At 35.4% G+C, this 15131-nt stretch overlaps 2 protein-coding genes across 3 annotated transcripts; one reads left to right on the top strand and one right to left on the bottom strand.

Moving 5' to 3' along the window:
- Positions 1-1427: 1427 nt before the first annotated feature.
- LOC108983723 (elongation factor 1-gamma-like) lies at positions 1428-6305 on the top strand. 2 transcript variants are annotated; one of them, XM_035686324.1, is made up of 8 exons: positions 1428-1601; positions 1714-1759; positions 4156-4305; positions 4390-4450; positions 4549-4601; positions 4678-4779; positions 4954-5470; positions 5565-6305. In XM_035686324.1, the coding sequence occupies exons 2-8, from the start codon at positions 1751-1753 to the stop codon at positions 5942-5944; spliced, it is 1272 nt and encodes a 423-aa protein (XP_035542217.1). In that variant the 5' UTR covers positions 1428-1601; positions 1714-1750; the 3' UTR covers positions 5945-6305. The 2 variants fall into 2 exon arrangements, with proteins under 2 accessions (XP_035542217.1, XP_018811006.1); XM_018955461.2 differs by lacking the exons at positions 1428-1601; positions 1714-1759 and having other exon boundaries at positions 4147-4305; positions 5565-6223.
- Positions 6306-6820: 515 nt separating this feature from the next.
- On the bottom strand, positions 6821-13931 carry LOC108983725 (KH domain-containing protein At1g09660/At1g09670-like). Its single transcript, XM_018955466.2, has 8 exons — positions 13737-13931; positions 13250-13360; positions 12379-12464; positions 10351-10490; positions 9862-9996; positions 9654-9770; positions 7523-7666; positions 6821-7435 (listed from the first exon to the last, which is right to left on the bottom strand). The coding sequence occupies exons 2-8, from the start codon at positions 13345-13347 to the stop codon at positions 7277-7279; spliced, it is 879 nt and encodes a 292-aa protein (XP_018811011.1). The 5' UTR covers positions 13348-13360; positions 13737-13931; the 3' UTR covers positions 6821-7276.
- Positions 13932-15131: the final 1200 nt, after the last annotated feature.

Genomic DNA, 15131 nt, shown 5'->3' with positions numbered 1-15131 from the left:
GGAAATTGGTGTTTTCTGTTCGTTCTTTCTATAAGGTTCTCACACAAGTTCTAGAGATACAGTTTTCTTGGAGAAAACTTTGGCGTCATAAGGCTCCTCCCAAAGCTTATTTCTTTGTGTGGGCAACATCACTGGGCAAGATTCTCACTATGGATAATCTAAGAAATAGGAGGATAATTATTGCAGACTGGTGTTGTATGTGTCAAAGCGGGGGTGAGTCGGTAAATCATTTACTTTTACACTGTGAGATAGCCATGACTCTTTTGGGACAAAGTGTTTAAAAAAATGGAGTTAATGTGGGTTATGTCGGAAACAGTTCTAGATGTATTGGTTTGTTGGACTTCGATCTGTGGGGTGAGACAGATCAAAGCAATTTGGAAGATGATTCATATATGTATTATATGGTGTCTATGGCAGGAGCGCAATGAGAGGACATTTGAAGACAGAGATATTTGGAGGAGCTAAAACTGTTTTTCTTTAAGACTCTTTGTACTTGGGCCATTGCCATAGACTTTAATGGTATGGACTTTCATGATTTCTTAATTTCTAATGTGCCTACATAATTAAGATATTTTTTCTGTATTTTGTCACTTGGTGTTTTAATAAATTTTTATTTTACTTATCAAAAAAAAAAAAAATTGCACAAAATATGTGAAGTGTACAATGAAGTTGTTAAAAGCCTAGAAATACTACTCTATTCACCAAAATAAATTGCATAAAATTTTGCCTTAGAACTGTCTAGTCTTTGCGAGCTTGCCTTTCTGGTACTAGTCAATAATAAATAAATAAATAAAAGCATATTCTTTTTATTTTTCAATTAAATTTAAAGAGGACTAGTGAATGAGAAAAGTGCACATGAACTCGAGTTTTTTTCTTTTTTGTTTTTTTCAATATTCAGGAAAATTCTGTGATGTTCATTTTGTTAATAGGACATGTGAATTGTGTTTTCTGAGACAGACATAAATATATTATATAAAAATAAATTTATAAATTAATGTCATTTTATGTAATTTATTAAATCTATTATATAATAAAATTAATTTTATAATTTAATTTATTATAATAAATCATGTCAATTTATAAATTTATTTTTATAATTAAATTATTTCTCACCTTTTTATTCTAATTGCAACAGCATGTTATGAAATAAAATAAAATGAAAAATTCTTATTACAAGCAAGTTTGTACATCAATTCGTGCACCAATATTGATATGTAATATATATGTTTAACGAAACGATGTGAATTAAAGATGAAAATAATTTTTATGATATAGGAGATTTTCTTCTTCTCTCAAAATTTTTTTTTTCATTTTTTTTAAATAAAAAAAATTATCGGTATGTGATATAGTGCACAAACTCGCTTGTATCTAGTAAAATCCAAATAAAATATATATACTTTATGAATTAACAGATGCGATTAGCTGTTGTTAGGAATAGATTTTTTTTTTTTTTTTTTCCCCTTGTCGGGAGCTTCCGACCCGAAACGATGCCTACTCATTTTCATTTTCGGTGTTAATTTATTTCCGCCCTACAAAAACCCTAACTTTGTTTGTCAATTTCACCCTTCCTGTTGCTCTCGGAATAACGTTCTCTCTCACAGGTCTCTCTCTCTCTCTCTCTCTCTCTCAGGGGAATGTTTTCCTTTTTAATCAATCGCGTCGTTTCACACCGTTAGCTATTTCAAGGATTCAGTTTTGTATTCTTTTTATCAGATCCGAGATCGGTGGGGAAACGTTTTTCCGTGAAGCCATGGCTCTGGTGAGTTCAATTTTGTGTCTTCCTCTATCTTCTACTTGCATTTCCTGCTATTCATATGTCTTTTTTTTTGGATTCTCTGGCGAGACAGAGCTGATTATGAAGTTAGTAGCCTTTTGAATCTGAAAGCATGGATGCTATCTGCATAGTCATGATTTATTTTCTCTTCGAATTGTTAGCTACTAATCATACAAATTGGTCGCGAATTTGATTGCCTTTTTTCATATTGTTCTTTACGGTTATGCTATAATTGACTTCGTGGAGGTTTGTAACCATGCCGATCTACCTAACACCTCAAATTAAAATAGTAAGACACTGATTTTCTCTTTCTAGGGGAGCTCCTCCAAGAAAATGAGAGGGAAAATAAGAGAAAATGAGAAAAATACAAGAAGTTTCTGTATCATTCCAGATTAATTTCTTACACTATCCAGTTGAGTATATATATACTCCCATGAAGACCTTACAGAAAGCCAAGAAAAGGCCATGGGCCTTTTAAGTCCAAACTAACAGCAATTAAACCTAAGTGAGAATATATTTTTTTTTTGATAAGTAAAATAAGTATATATTCATCCAACCAAATGTCAATTACAAACAAATGTTCTAATGCTCACATCCTAATTAGGTGGGAGCATTAGAAACTAAAAACTCATGAAATTCCATGCCATTAAAGACCACAGCATTAGCCCAAGTACATAGGGTCCTAAAAAATAACAATTTTAGCTCCGCTATTGATCTCTCTTTGTCTTCAAAAATCCTCTCATTGCGCTCCTGCCATAAGCACCACCAAATACAGTTTGGAATCATCTTCCAAACCTCTTTAATCTGTCTCGCACCTCCAATTGAGGTCCAACAGGCCAAAGCATCCACCACAGTTTCTGGCATAACCCACGCTAAATCTACTTTGTTAAACACCGCATCCCAAATAGTCCTGGCTACTTCGCAATGTAAAACCTAAGTGAGAATATAAGCAATTGGGTTTAACTAACACAACCCTAGCCCATATTAAGAAATACAATAAAACTAAGCAAAAGACATTAGCTATCCAAGCCCATAGAAGCCGTTGAGCCCAACCCTCTAATTCTTTATTGCCCCAAACCAAAGACCACAAAGACTTCAGTCCATCCTTCCTTGTAGATATACTGACGGCGTGTGACAGGTTTCCTGGTGATGGCCTAGAGTTCGGGGTCGTTGGAATGAGAAGGTTCGGGATGGTCAACTGAAGAGATTTCATGTACTTGCTTCTGGAGTTGGTTCAACTGAGTTAAGGAGCACGTGATGGAAGATGGGCCCGGACCTGTGGGCCTTTAGGCAGCCAACTTTTACTTCATTGTTATTTGCTTTTCCAAAAGGGCCCCATGGCTAGACTATTGTTAGGGCTTGTTTGAAAATAGATCTCATCCCAAAATTCTCATCTCATATCATCTCATCCCATCTCCCTCCCAAACATAATTCAAATACAAAATTTTCAAACTAATCATTACAACTTTTTCCAACTAATTATTATAACTTTATCAAACTTTCAAACAAAAAATAAAAAGCGATTCAACTTTTTTAAATCTCCAAACAAAAATAATATTATAAAACTATATTCTAACAATATTTTAATTTTATAATATTTTTTATTCTACTTTTTCTCTCCTTTCCCAAAATCCAAAAAATACTCAACTCAAACCATCTCACGCATTGACGTTTCTTCACTTTTCTCTCCCTTTTCTTCTATGTTTACCCTTTCCTGGAGGCACTCCCCTCAAAGAGAGCAATCTGTCAAGTTTTTTTTATTACAAATATCAGGGTGTGTTGCAAGGTTTTGTATATTTGATGTGGATTTCGTAATTCGCATTATTTTTTATAAGCTTCTAAATGTTTATGATACTATTTAGCAGTTTATTTTTTCGACTTTCTGGTGCAATTTGTATCTGAGAAACCTTAATTTAATCCTAATTGTTTCGTTAATTTTTTTACTTACAAAAAATAAAAATAAAAGGTTGCTTCTTACATTAGTAGAGTGTTGTATATGTTCGTGACTGTTGGTTGCATTTCCATTGAGTGGTGTAAATGTTCTGACCCAATTAGGTTTGCACAACTCAAACTCATCCAGACCCTGTAGTGTTATGTTAACTTGCACATAAAACTGAGCTCTGCGTGTTAAGTGCCATCTATGGGTACTGTTGCTAGCATTTTCATTGAGTACAATTGAAATTCCTTTGTTTAGATTTTGCATAAAATTGCATTGGTTCCTTTTGATGATTATTGTGAATGGCCCCATGTGTGCGTATGCAATGACAGAAATCCCATTTGAATACAATCATCCATCACAAGTGCATAACCATTTTTGTTTCAAAATGGAATGTATTCGATAATATTTCTTTGTTAATAGGGCTGTTTTATATATGTTTCAGATCTTGCATACTGGGAACAGGAACAAAAATGCTTACAAGGCACTCATTGCTGCGGAGTACACTGGTGTGGAAGTGGAACTGGTCCCAGATTTTGAGATGGGTGTCTCTAATAAAACTAAAGAATTTCTCAAGATGAACCCTATCGGGAAGGTATACTCTATGATGCAGTATTTATAGTGATCTGTACATCAAGTTTGATAGAAGTTCCTGTCACTAAATCTTATATTCTTCTAGGTTCCTGTGCTGGAAACACCTGATGGTCCTGTCTTTGAGAGCAATGCTATAGCACGTTATGGTAATTCTGAAGACTTTTCTCCCATCCATCTGTTAAGCTTGGGGATCTTCTGAAGCTTGTTATATCAGAACTCATGGGATTTCTGTTTGTTGCTGCAGTTACTCGCCTGAAGGCTGACAATCCTCTATTTGGTTCTTCCCATATTGATTACGTGAGACTATTGTTGCTACTGCTGCTTTCTCTCATTTGTATTTTCTGCTTATTTTTATATGTGCTTGAATTTTCAGGGCCATATAGAGCAGTGGATTGATTTTGCATCATTGGAAATTGATGCTAATCTCTTGTCTTGGTTTAGACCTAGAATGGGGCGAGCTATATACCTCCCTCCGGTATGTCAGTTTTGATTTTTTACTCATTTGTTTATATGCTTTTTCACTCTTTTATTTTTATCTAAATTGCGCTTAAAAGTAAAGATGTTCATCATCCTCTCATAAAAATCCTCCCCTCTTATTAAAAAGAAATACTCTCCCTTATTTTATGTTTTAATTTCTGTTTTTGTAAAGGCCGAGGAAGCTGCAATATCTGCATTGAAGAGAGCACTTGGTGCTCTGAACACTCATCTTGCTTCCAATACATACCTCGTCGGGCATTCTGTGACCCTGGCTGATATTGTTACGACATGTAACTTATACTCTGGGTTCACCCAGCTCATGATTAAGAGCTTTACCGCTGAGTTCCCTCATGTGGAGAGATACTTCTGGACCTTGGTTAATCAGCCAAATTTCAAGAAGATTCTGGGTGAGGTGAAGCAGACCGAGTCTGTGCCACCTGTTGCATCTGCAAAAAAGCCTTCTCAACCAAAGGAATCTGCTAAGCCAAAGCCTAAGGATGAATCAAAGAAAGAAGCCAAAAAGATGGAGCAGCCAAAGCCCAAACCAGAAGCTGGCGAGGAAGAGGAGGCCCCAAAGCCCAAACCTAAGAACCCTCTAGATCTGCTGCCCCCGAGTAAGATGATCCTGGATGACTGGAAGAGGCTTTACTCAAACACCAAAACCAACTTCCGCGAGGTTGCTATTAAAGGTATACCACCAATAGTTAGACATTTCTCTAGATGAAATTGCATCTCTTTTGCAGTGTGAACAAGGTTAACTTCATTGTTTCATTTTTGTTGCAGGGTTTTGGGACATGTACGACCCTGAGGGATACTCTCTTTGGTTCTGTGATTACAAATACAATGATGAGAACACGGTTTCCTTTGTAACACTGAACAAGGTCGGTGGATTTCTTCAGAGGATGGATCTAGCCCGCAAATATGCTTTTGGAAAGATGCTAGTGATAGGTTCCGAGCCACCATTCAAGGTGAAGGGGCTGTGGCTTTTCCGTGGGCAAGAAATTCCACAATTTGTGCTCGATGAGTGCTATGACATGGAGCTCTATAACTGGAGGAAGGCAGATATTGCAGATGAAGCCCAGAAGGAGCGTGTCAATCAGATGATTGAAGATTATGAGCCTTTTGAGGGCGAGCCTCTTCTGGATGCCAAGTGTTTCAAGTGAATGATCCCAATCCTTGGCTAGAAAGTTGTGCATTTATTGTGTGCCTTTTTTTTTAGCTGGTAGAGTTTTTCTTCTTTCTATTTAAAACAGAGCGAAGTATGAGACTTTTTGTTTTTGAGTGGCCTATTATTTATAGAATAGTGTTACATGTATTTACAGTTTTACTTAAAATACTCATTTTGTTAGTTTTCTTTTGAAATTTTGAATTTCAAATTTTATGATTTTCAACGTATCAATAATTGATATGTAAAGAAGTAAATTTTTTTGAAGTACATTTAACATTTTTCTTATTTATTTGTAATCTTGTTTACGTTGTTTCTTTCGGTTTATGATTTATATGCCTGATTGAAGCTTCACAAAACGGGCGTTACTTGTACTTGCTATTTAACTTGGTTGAAAGGTTAACCCGAGCAGGGAAAAAGAAAAAGATGTTGAAAGGTAATGTACATGTCAGAAAGGATTGCCATCTCCCCCCGCGCTCGGGAGAACGGTTCCTAGAGAGTAGAGACACTCGTATCGATGTTTTAATGTGTAGCAAACCTGGTTGGTACTCGGTAAGTGGATCATCATATGTGAAACATAAATAACTCTTTAAGCTTGAGGCAGGGATTGCATAATTCAGGCGGCACATTAATTTTGACAAAAAAAAAAAAAACTTTTGAGACTTTTTTTTATCAGAAATTTGCCCCGTTGAGATACTCAATTTCATCTAAGTCACTGCTAACTCTACAGATGTCGCAATCTTACTGGAAAGGGTGTGAGCGCGTGTCAGTCGGTATAGACATGGACAAGTAAAACGTTTGTACTGGGGAACAAGTTCTTGTCATGCAACCAAAACCATCCGATTCAAAAAGAGGCCATGAAGACCTGATTTCAGCAGGTTAATGAACACTTTCGGAATTCATATTGAGCTTGCATACATCAGAATGCGCATGTAATGTAAAGATAAATGTAGATGTAAAAGAATCATCTGCAAGTACACTTGAGGAGATATAGGACTCAGAAACAAGCAGGATACAGGTAAACTGTTTTTTTTTTTTGGGGGGGGAGGGGGGGCGACTACAAGTTAAATAATAAAAATATTGTCCCCGGTGTTCAAAATTAGTGATACATGAAAGAATATAAATCATGGCAGACATGAAGCAAAATTTGAGAAATCATTGAAGCAGTCATCCATTTGTGATGCCGAACAATCACCGACCCCAAAAATTACCTCAGGAGTTCAAGTAGCCGGTCAGCTTCCCATCCCAAGGTTCTGCCATCAGGCCAATACCAATCGCATGCATTCACCAAACTAACTAAACAAGGTCACATCATCAATATATTTTATGGTTATCTTCCTGTCTTTGCTCTTTTCATTCCAGTACTGTTAAAAGGTGACATGCTTGGGCTCATGCTAGGGCTCATGCTAGGGCTTTCTTCTCTTAGAGTGCCATTCAACATAGCCAGCTCCCTTAATTGTTGCTTCTTGTAATGATCCAAGGACTCATCCTAGAGAGAGAGAGAGAGAGAGAGATTTAGCCAAGTGCAAAGAAATTCAGCTAGTTCCGATGTAAACAAGTGTGTTTCTGGTCATACCACAGGCTTCAAAAGTTTCTCTAATATTGTCACTGCATAATCCAAGCGGGCATTTATACTATCCTCTGGAAACTCAGCCTCCACCAACACATGCAGTGGCTCATTAAGGTGCTCGTACCCCGGTTTGTCCTTCAGTTTCTCTTCCTAAAGAAAAACAGAGGTCCATCATGAGAATGAGAGAGTATTAAACACATAAACCCAATGTGCATTACAAAAGATACAAGGCATTATCTGGAACCATGACAATCAAGAACAAAACTGGTTTCTTTTCACAATATTAACTTCCTCATTTGTGGTGCCACAAATTATTAACTAAAATCAACTCCACAGTCATTCAAAAAAGTGTCATGGCAAGTAAAAATAACAATGCATTATATCATGAATTCAACTCACTCTAATCGAGACAGTATAACTTAATGAAACAGTCAATACAAACATAACATCTCAAAATAGAACAGAGGATCGCCAAATATTTAATCACTCATAGTCATATAAAAGAGAGCAGCATTATGATTCCCCTACCCTAAAAGTATCCCCATGTCCTTTTTAGATGTGCATTTCACTTCGTTCATTACCACTTCAATGGAAAAGCAGCTTTGTCCATTTTGAAATACTTTTATTTTATAGCATCGTCAATTCTAACCTCTAGGAGTTGGCTCAAGTGGTAAAGGCCTTAGGCTTGGGGGTATGCTCCCCCCAGGTCTAAGGTTCAAATCCCCTTAGGTGCAAACAATCTCTAGAGGCCATTGGACTGGGGGATTTTTCCCTTAAATTACTAGAGATGCACGTGCAGGACACTCCTTGCCAAAGGCCTGTTCATCCCCGGGATTAGTCAAGATGATGTTCCCGGACACCCGGTACCAATAAAAAAAAGTATTGTCAATTCTGAAATACTCACAACATAGAATGTTCCTCGCCTACCGAACACTTCCTCCTCTTCCCTTTTTCCCATAGCAAGCCAGATATTGTCTTATCATGTCATTCGAGGATTGACACTCAACCATAACAATGGCAAGGGAAGTTTATGACCATTTTTTAATCAATAGTCACACCTGGAGGTAACATCTTTCAAATGTACGTGCATTTTTTCCCATTAAATGAGCTAGCCAAAAATAAAATCTTAAGAAAGCAAATACAAGTAGTGTCTAACTAAGGCTTTCTTAGATTGGAAATTAAAAATTAAGCTCCGAATGTTAAAATGTACAAAAGATTCTTTAACACTTGAGACCACCTGATATTACAGATAGCTATACTCGAATAAGTTCTTTATCTTTTCTTTTTGATCCATTGGAGGTCCATCAGACCTATGAACTACACAACTGCAGGTACTCACTTCCCAAGCCTTATTTCCCCCTTCCCTAGTATGGGTCTGATGCAACTGAAAGATGCAAAGCATTTAAGGAGCACTAACTGGTTGATGATGCTGGTTCATACCGTATTTATCACTTGGTTTTTGAGTTTGGCTGACAATCTTTGTCAAATAAAGTTCACGCCCACGAACATGGGTTACTGTTCTAAAATTCATTTGATGCTTCATTGAAGTCGATTTTTTAAGTTGAAAGTAAAATTGGAGTTAAACCATAAGCATAATTCGTTTTTAACTTGTATGAATCCAGGTCTTACTCCCTTCCCCTTCCCCCTCCCTCTCCCCACCACCCCAAGCCACCACCCCGGAAAAAAAAAACAAAAAATTAAATACGAGAATGAATCCAAAGGATAAATTTCGGATGTTTTGACATAGTGCGGAGGGAGACACACATCATTGCTAGATAAACGTGAAGGACCATTGGTGCATCACCTACAAATTAAGAAGTCCTTGTTTAGAAAATAGGAAGCAGAGGAAATTTGAACTAAAACTGGTAATCTACAAAGGGATTTGGTTGGCCCAGAAGGAGCAGAATGGATCACAAGGATGACCCCCCTCCAATCATTTCAACAGAGAACAATAGTGAATATATAGCAACATGAAATCTGTTGGGAAGCAAGGAGCAAGTCTAGACAGACAAAGTTCTATATTACAGTTCTATATACTTGACAAGTAAACTTCTATACCAAAGTAAGTTTTTTGATATATCTTTTATCAAACTATGTAGTAGGAGAAAAGGGAAGAAAAAAGAACATTTCATGATACCTTTAAAGAATCCTTAACAGAGCCCCTTCCTCTTATGTACACCCTACATTCTGTCATGGCTTCAACTCTTTTCAGTGAGTTCCCACGTGGTCCCAGAATTCGACCAACAAAATTATACTGCCAAGCTTTATTTTAGAAACTGCTACGTACTGGAAAGAAAAAAAAAGGAGTTAAAATCAACCACAATTTGTGGGACATGGTAACTTACGTTTGGATATTTCTCCACAGGAACATCAAGTCTAATAACTCTCTTCACAATAGGAGTGGTTGGAACTCCTTGCAACCCAGGCCAACTGATTGGAGAATTTTGAACTGGGGCCATTCTTTGAACTTGTCCATTTTCCTGAAGGAAGAAAAAAGTTAACATGATTAGATCACCAATCACAATTGTATACCACAAACTCTTTCCACCATGTTTCATGAAAGCTCAGCCTGTCGACTCCCCCATAAAAGAGAGTCTTATTCAGTTGTCACTAACAGAAGAACACAAAATAAATCAATCACAGCATATATACTAGTTGTACGCACAAAACGCTGATAGTCTATTTCTTACCAGAAAGCATGGGCTTAGGCTAAATGATATCATAAGAAATAGGTGCCTCAGTACACAAGTTAGGCTTACGCCGTGAACTAAACATCAATTAAAGGTAAAAAATCCCAGCAATAAAAACCCACCATATCAATAAGCTAGAATTACCTCCACGTGCATTGTGGGCCATCCTTCTAAATCCATTGCTCTACCATTAAGGGGTTGACCTATTGACCTAAGTGGGTTCTCATGCTCAAGTCTTTCATGACCTACAAAACTTTGATTGAAGCTGGAAATCCGTCTGATTTCTGCAGAGGGATGAAAGACAAAATTAAGTTGAGTACACCGAGCGAAATACCCAAAACTTTTAAATGTATGATTTATATATTGCCAAAAAAATCTAAGACAAATCAGCTTCCAAAAAAAATTGAATAAATACTTTTAAGGAAAAGAAAAGACAATATGCAGTTAATTTTGTGGTGAGCAGAAAACATGTCAGTATTGCACAAGCACATCTTTACCTTTCAATATCTTTTATAAGACCATCTCAGCACTTCATACATTAAAAATATGGCTGCAAATGAACAGAGCCGCTCGTTAATAGTTTGAGCCCGGCTCGTAAATATTCGGTTTGAACTCGGTTCATTTGATAAATGAGTTGTTCACGACCACTAATATTGGTTCGAATATTAAATGAGCCAAACTCGTATAATCTCGGCTCAAATCGGTTGAAGCTCGTGAACAAAACTTGTATAAGCTCGACTCGGCTCGTTTTAGGCTTGTTACAATAATTTTAATATGTCTATATATATTCTTACATATATTCTTTTATTGTGCATTGTATAAATAATATACTTTGTTACTTTATATATAACTAGGTTACAAAAGAATAATGTTGAGTATAATAATGAAGTAAGTTCACAAAAGAATTCTTGAGCCAAATGTTATATAAAGAGTAAGCTACTCTAATTTGATTACAACACTCTCTTATCCAATTCTATTTTGATTATTTGACCATATTTAGCATAATTAGTAACTTTATTATGTAATTTTCAAAATCACGATCAATAATTATTTATACAAGGGATTCTTGATGTAAGTCTAATATTAGTGCTCTTAGTTCCCACTATTAGCCTTGCAACTTTTTCTCAAGGCTTCACTTCCCAACACGTATGACATCACTTTAACACCATTTACATCAGTTCCCAACTTCCCGCCATGAGGCTTTTGACTTTTCCAATTTCTAGTTTTGCTCCAGACTTACTAATCACAATTTCTCTCTTCCTTCCCAAACACAGGACGACACCCTTCACTTCCAGTTTCTGCTTCGATCTTCTTCTTCTTCTTCATGTGCATTCCTGTCCAAGCTCCAAGCTTCTATTCAAAAGTTACAAACACTCCAAACCCTCACTCCGTAAGTCTTTGACTCTCTGCTCCTCTGGTGTTTATATTCTTCTAAATAATCCAAAATCTTAATTTTTTTTATTCTCTTGTCCAAGTCATAGGTTCAATTTTGGAAGCAAATTTTGTTACATTACCTCCTGCTTGAGTAAGAGTCTAACTTGATCAATTTATCTATTTCTCTAACAGATGTTTGCTTAAATGCAGCAAAATTTCATTCTGTAGTTTTGTGTTAGTGGCAAATTTTGTTAAGTTTAATTACTTAATTTCACTCATTCTTTAGTTTTGTGTTAGTTAAAATTAATTAAAAGACTTAACTCGAGCTCGTGATCAGAGGTCTTCAATTTTTCTCGAGCTCGAGCCGAGTTCAAGCTCATATATAGGCTAAGGTCGAGAACCCTCGTTTGAATTTGCTTCAACTCGGTTTGTTTGCAGCCCTAAGTGGTGAAGGCCTTGGTCTTGGGATATCACTCCCTTCAAGGTCCAAGGTTCAACACCTCATGGTTGCAAACAATCCTTTGGAGCCACACCTCCTAGTGAAAAGCCAGCGATTTAACCAGTTTCATGTAGGGAAACTTCCGAGGGGTGCGGTGCACGGGACCGGGGTTTACTCTGCAGGGGTGGGTCCGAAGGGCCTTGCCTTGGAGAGGTTCCCCCACATAAAAAATAAATAAAAATAAAAATAAAGATTTCTTGGCATTGGAATTTAAAGAAGACAAAATATGTGATGATGTAAACAAACAACCGATGATTGGAGCATACATTGTGGCAATGATAGAGTGCAGATTCGCTGACCTTGATTTAGAAGTCTGCTACACAAGGGAAGAACTTGCAAAAATGGTCCCAACTTTTGCTTCTCTGCCAGTAATTCAGCCAAGTATCTGCCATTGTGACACGGACGAAAATGTGTATTACATCTTCTCATACCCTCATAAACATCTTCCCATACCCTCATAAACATCTTATCACACCCTCACAAAGTAAAAGCCTGACTAGTTTCACCACAGTAAATAACAATCGACAATCACAAGATCTTTGGCCACCAAAAAATTGAGTCTTCATTTTTATCAGATTTTAAAGAGGAAAACACAGCCCTGAAATTTTTCAAGTTACTAAACTTCTCGAAGCAAAACAGTGACTGAATCAAAATTAATAAATAAAAAGATCCACAAAACAGCAGCATATAAAGAGGAATTCACCAGCAATGGTCCTGAAATAAGAGGCGGTTTTAATTCAAAATTATAAAATCTGTTTACTGCATCATCCTTTTCTTTTCTGTTTGTTTTTCTCTCTCTTTTTTTAGCCATATTACCGATTAGGCATTCAATGGTTTAGCATGAAATACGGTTCATATCCAAGCTTATAGTGCCATGCCAATGAGGCCTTTCCACCAAAGTTATGTGACCTTTGTTTTCAGAGTAGAACAAGTGTTTTTTTTTTTTTTATAGGTAATCAAAGATAAGAGTAGAACAAATTAAATACACTAATCTAAATAATAAAACTAGGCCATAAGAAAACCATAAAACCTACTGACCGAGACTGGGATATCAAATGTGAATGTATCAGCTTTTAAATGTATCGAAGATAGCCCGTTAAGAGAGGGCACAAAAATAACAAATCCCAGGGTAAAACAGAGAAAACGCAGAGCTCTAAGTTTTGAACGAACCTTTCTCGATCTGAAGGAAGGGTAGAAGACCTGATAGGAGAAGCAGGGAGTCCAGGAGGATACTGGAAGTAACTACCAGGTGGAATTCTATCTCCCATCACACGAGATGTACTGCATAGTTCAATAACAAGTAACAAAACCCAGCTAGAACCCAACACAACAAGTACATACACAAAACCCAGCAACACAAAAGGTTGGAACAATTAACAAATCAACAAATAAGCAAAGTTTATTTGATCGGCAGCAAACCCAGAAAGAAAAATCACCGAATAAACCAACACATAAGCAAAACTCCAATTACGATACAAAACCCAGTAAGCAACCAATATATGAAATAAGCAGCAGTGAAAAATAAATAAAAGAAAAGAAAGAAACGCCTCGTACACCAACACATACGCAATACCGGCAATATAACGCCAAAAGACACCAACACCGACATGTACTTTGATCACACACAAACATACTCAGAGAGAAAAGGAGGACTTACTTGATGGAAGCGGAGAGACAGAGAGAGAGAGAGAGAGAGAGAGAGAGAGAGGAGAGGGTGGAAGGTGTAGGGTGAAGACTGAAGAGGCAGAGAGATTCAAGTCTATTCTGTCGAATCTGTCCCTTATTGGGTGGAGTGAATGAATGGGGCAGGGAATGGAGAGAGAGACAAAAGCCCTACTCCAAATAGGAGGAGTAGTATGGATCCTTTGCTGTGCTGTATTTGTCGCAGATAAATGTTAATATACCGTTTGAGTTTGAGTTTGTCTTTTTTATTTTTTTACTTAATAATTAAGAAAATAATTTTTAATACATTGATATATTTTTTTATTTTTTAAAAATATTTAAATATGTTAAAAAATAAAAAAAATAAAATGGTAAATTTCCAGCGGTCATCTACTCTTTGTAGCGTGGTATTGTTTATTTTTATAACTATTCTCAATTCATTTCATCTCATCTTATTTAATTATTATAATTTTTTTAAATTTTTACATAAAATAAAATAAATAATTTTAAATTTTAAAATAAAAATAATATTAAAAATATATATTCTAATAATATTTTATTTAATTTTTAATTTTAATCTCAACTCATCTTATCTGTAAAAACAAGTTAAATCAATATCATTCTTGTTAATCATTCAAAGCATTACATCATATTATCGTGATTTAATTTGTTGATTTTTTTTTTGCTAAAATATTTATTTTATTTTTATCCGCAAACAAATAATTTTTTGAGTTAAGTGCATCCTAACACCTAAATTTTCAGGATTCTATATTTTATCCTTGGAAACATTTAAAATTGACACACTGTACGGTCTAAGTAGTAACAAATGGGAAATCTTACTTTTATTAATGGTTAAGGTGGAAGATTCATGGCGCATATAAGTAAAATGAAGGGGTTTTAATTGGAAATTAAACAAATAATTATTTTTGCTTTAAATTTAAAAAGTTTGTCAAAGAAAGAATAATCACAAAAGGAAGATAGGTGATCATCATAATTTGTGTTTAAGATCTCGTTTAGATGTTGAGATGAGATGAAATAAAATAAAATATCCGTGAATTATAATTAAAAATACGTAAATAATAGTGAAATAGTTTGCCTTAAAATATTTATAAGATTTTGAAAAATAACAAAAAAAGTTAAATAAAAAAATTATAAAATTATAAAAATATTATTTTGTTTTAGGATTTGAAAATTTTAAATTATTTTTTTATATTTTATTTGAAAATTTGAAAAATTATAATAATTAGATAATTATTGAAAATATTAAAAATTAAAAATTAAAAAATATTTATATTTAAGTGATGATTGAATATTAAAATCGAATAAGATGTTATAAAATGAGTCGAGATCTCGAAATAAATCATCGCAATATTTAATAAGCTTATAAAAT

Source organism: Juglans regia, chromosome 16, assembly GCF_001411555.2.
Source record: "Juglans regia cultivar Chandler chromosome 16, Walnut 2.0, whole genome shotgun sequence".
In the NCBI taxonomy this organism is placed as follows: Eukaryota; Viridiplantae; Streptophyta; class Magnoliopsida; order Fagales; family Juglandaceae; genus Juglans; species Juglans regia.
The sequence above is the reverse complement of the archived record's forward strand: the minus strand, read 5'-3'. Positions and strand labels throughout refer to the sequence as shown.

What these genes read in the sequence shown, in the direction of transcription:
- LOC108983723 (XM_035686324.1), top strand. An exon ending in AGATGAACCCTATCGGGAAG is followed by an intron (nt 4,306 to 4,389) that starts GTATACTCTATG and finishes ATATTCTTCTAG; the next exon opens with GTTCCTGTGCTGGAAACACC. An exon ending in GAGCTATATACCTCCCTCCG is followed by an intron (nt 4,780 to 4,953) that starts GTATGTCAGTTT and finishes GTTTTTGTAAAG; the next exon opens with GCCGAGGAAGCTGCAATATC.
- LOC108983725 (XM_018955466.2), bottom strand. Translation starts at nt 13,347, where the DNA reads ATGGGAGATAGAATTCCACCTGGTAGTTACTTCCAGTATCCTCCTGGA. An exon ending in CTTCCTTCAGATCGAGAAAG is followed by an intron (nt 12,465 to 13,249) that starts GTTCGTTCAAAA and finishes TCACAATGGCAG; the next exon opens with ATACTTGGCTGAATTACTGG. An exon ending in CTGTGGAGAAATATCCAAAC is followed by an intron (nt 9,771 to 9,861) that starts GTAAGTTACCAT and finishes AAAGCTTGGCAG; the next exon opens with TATAATTTTGTTGGTCGAAT.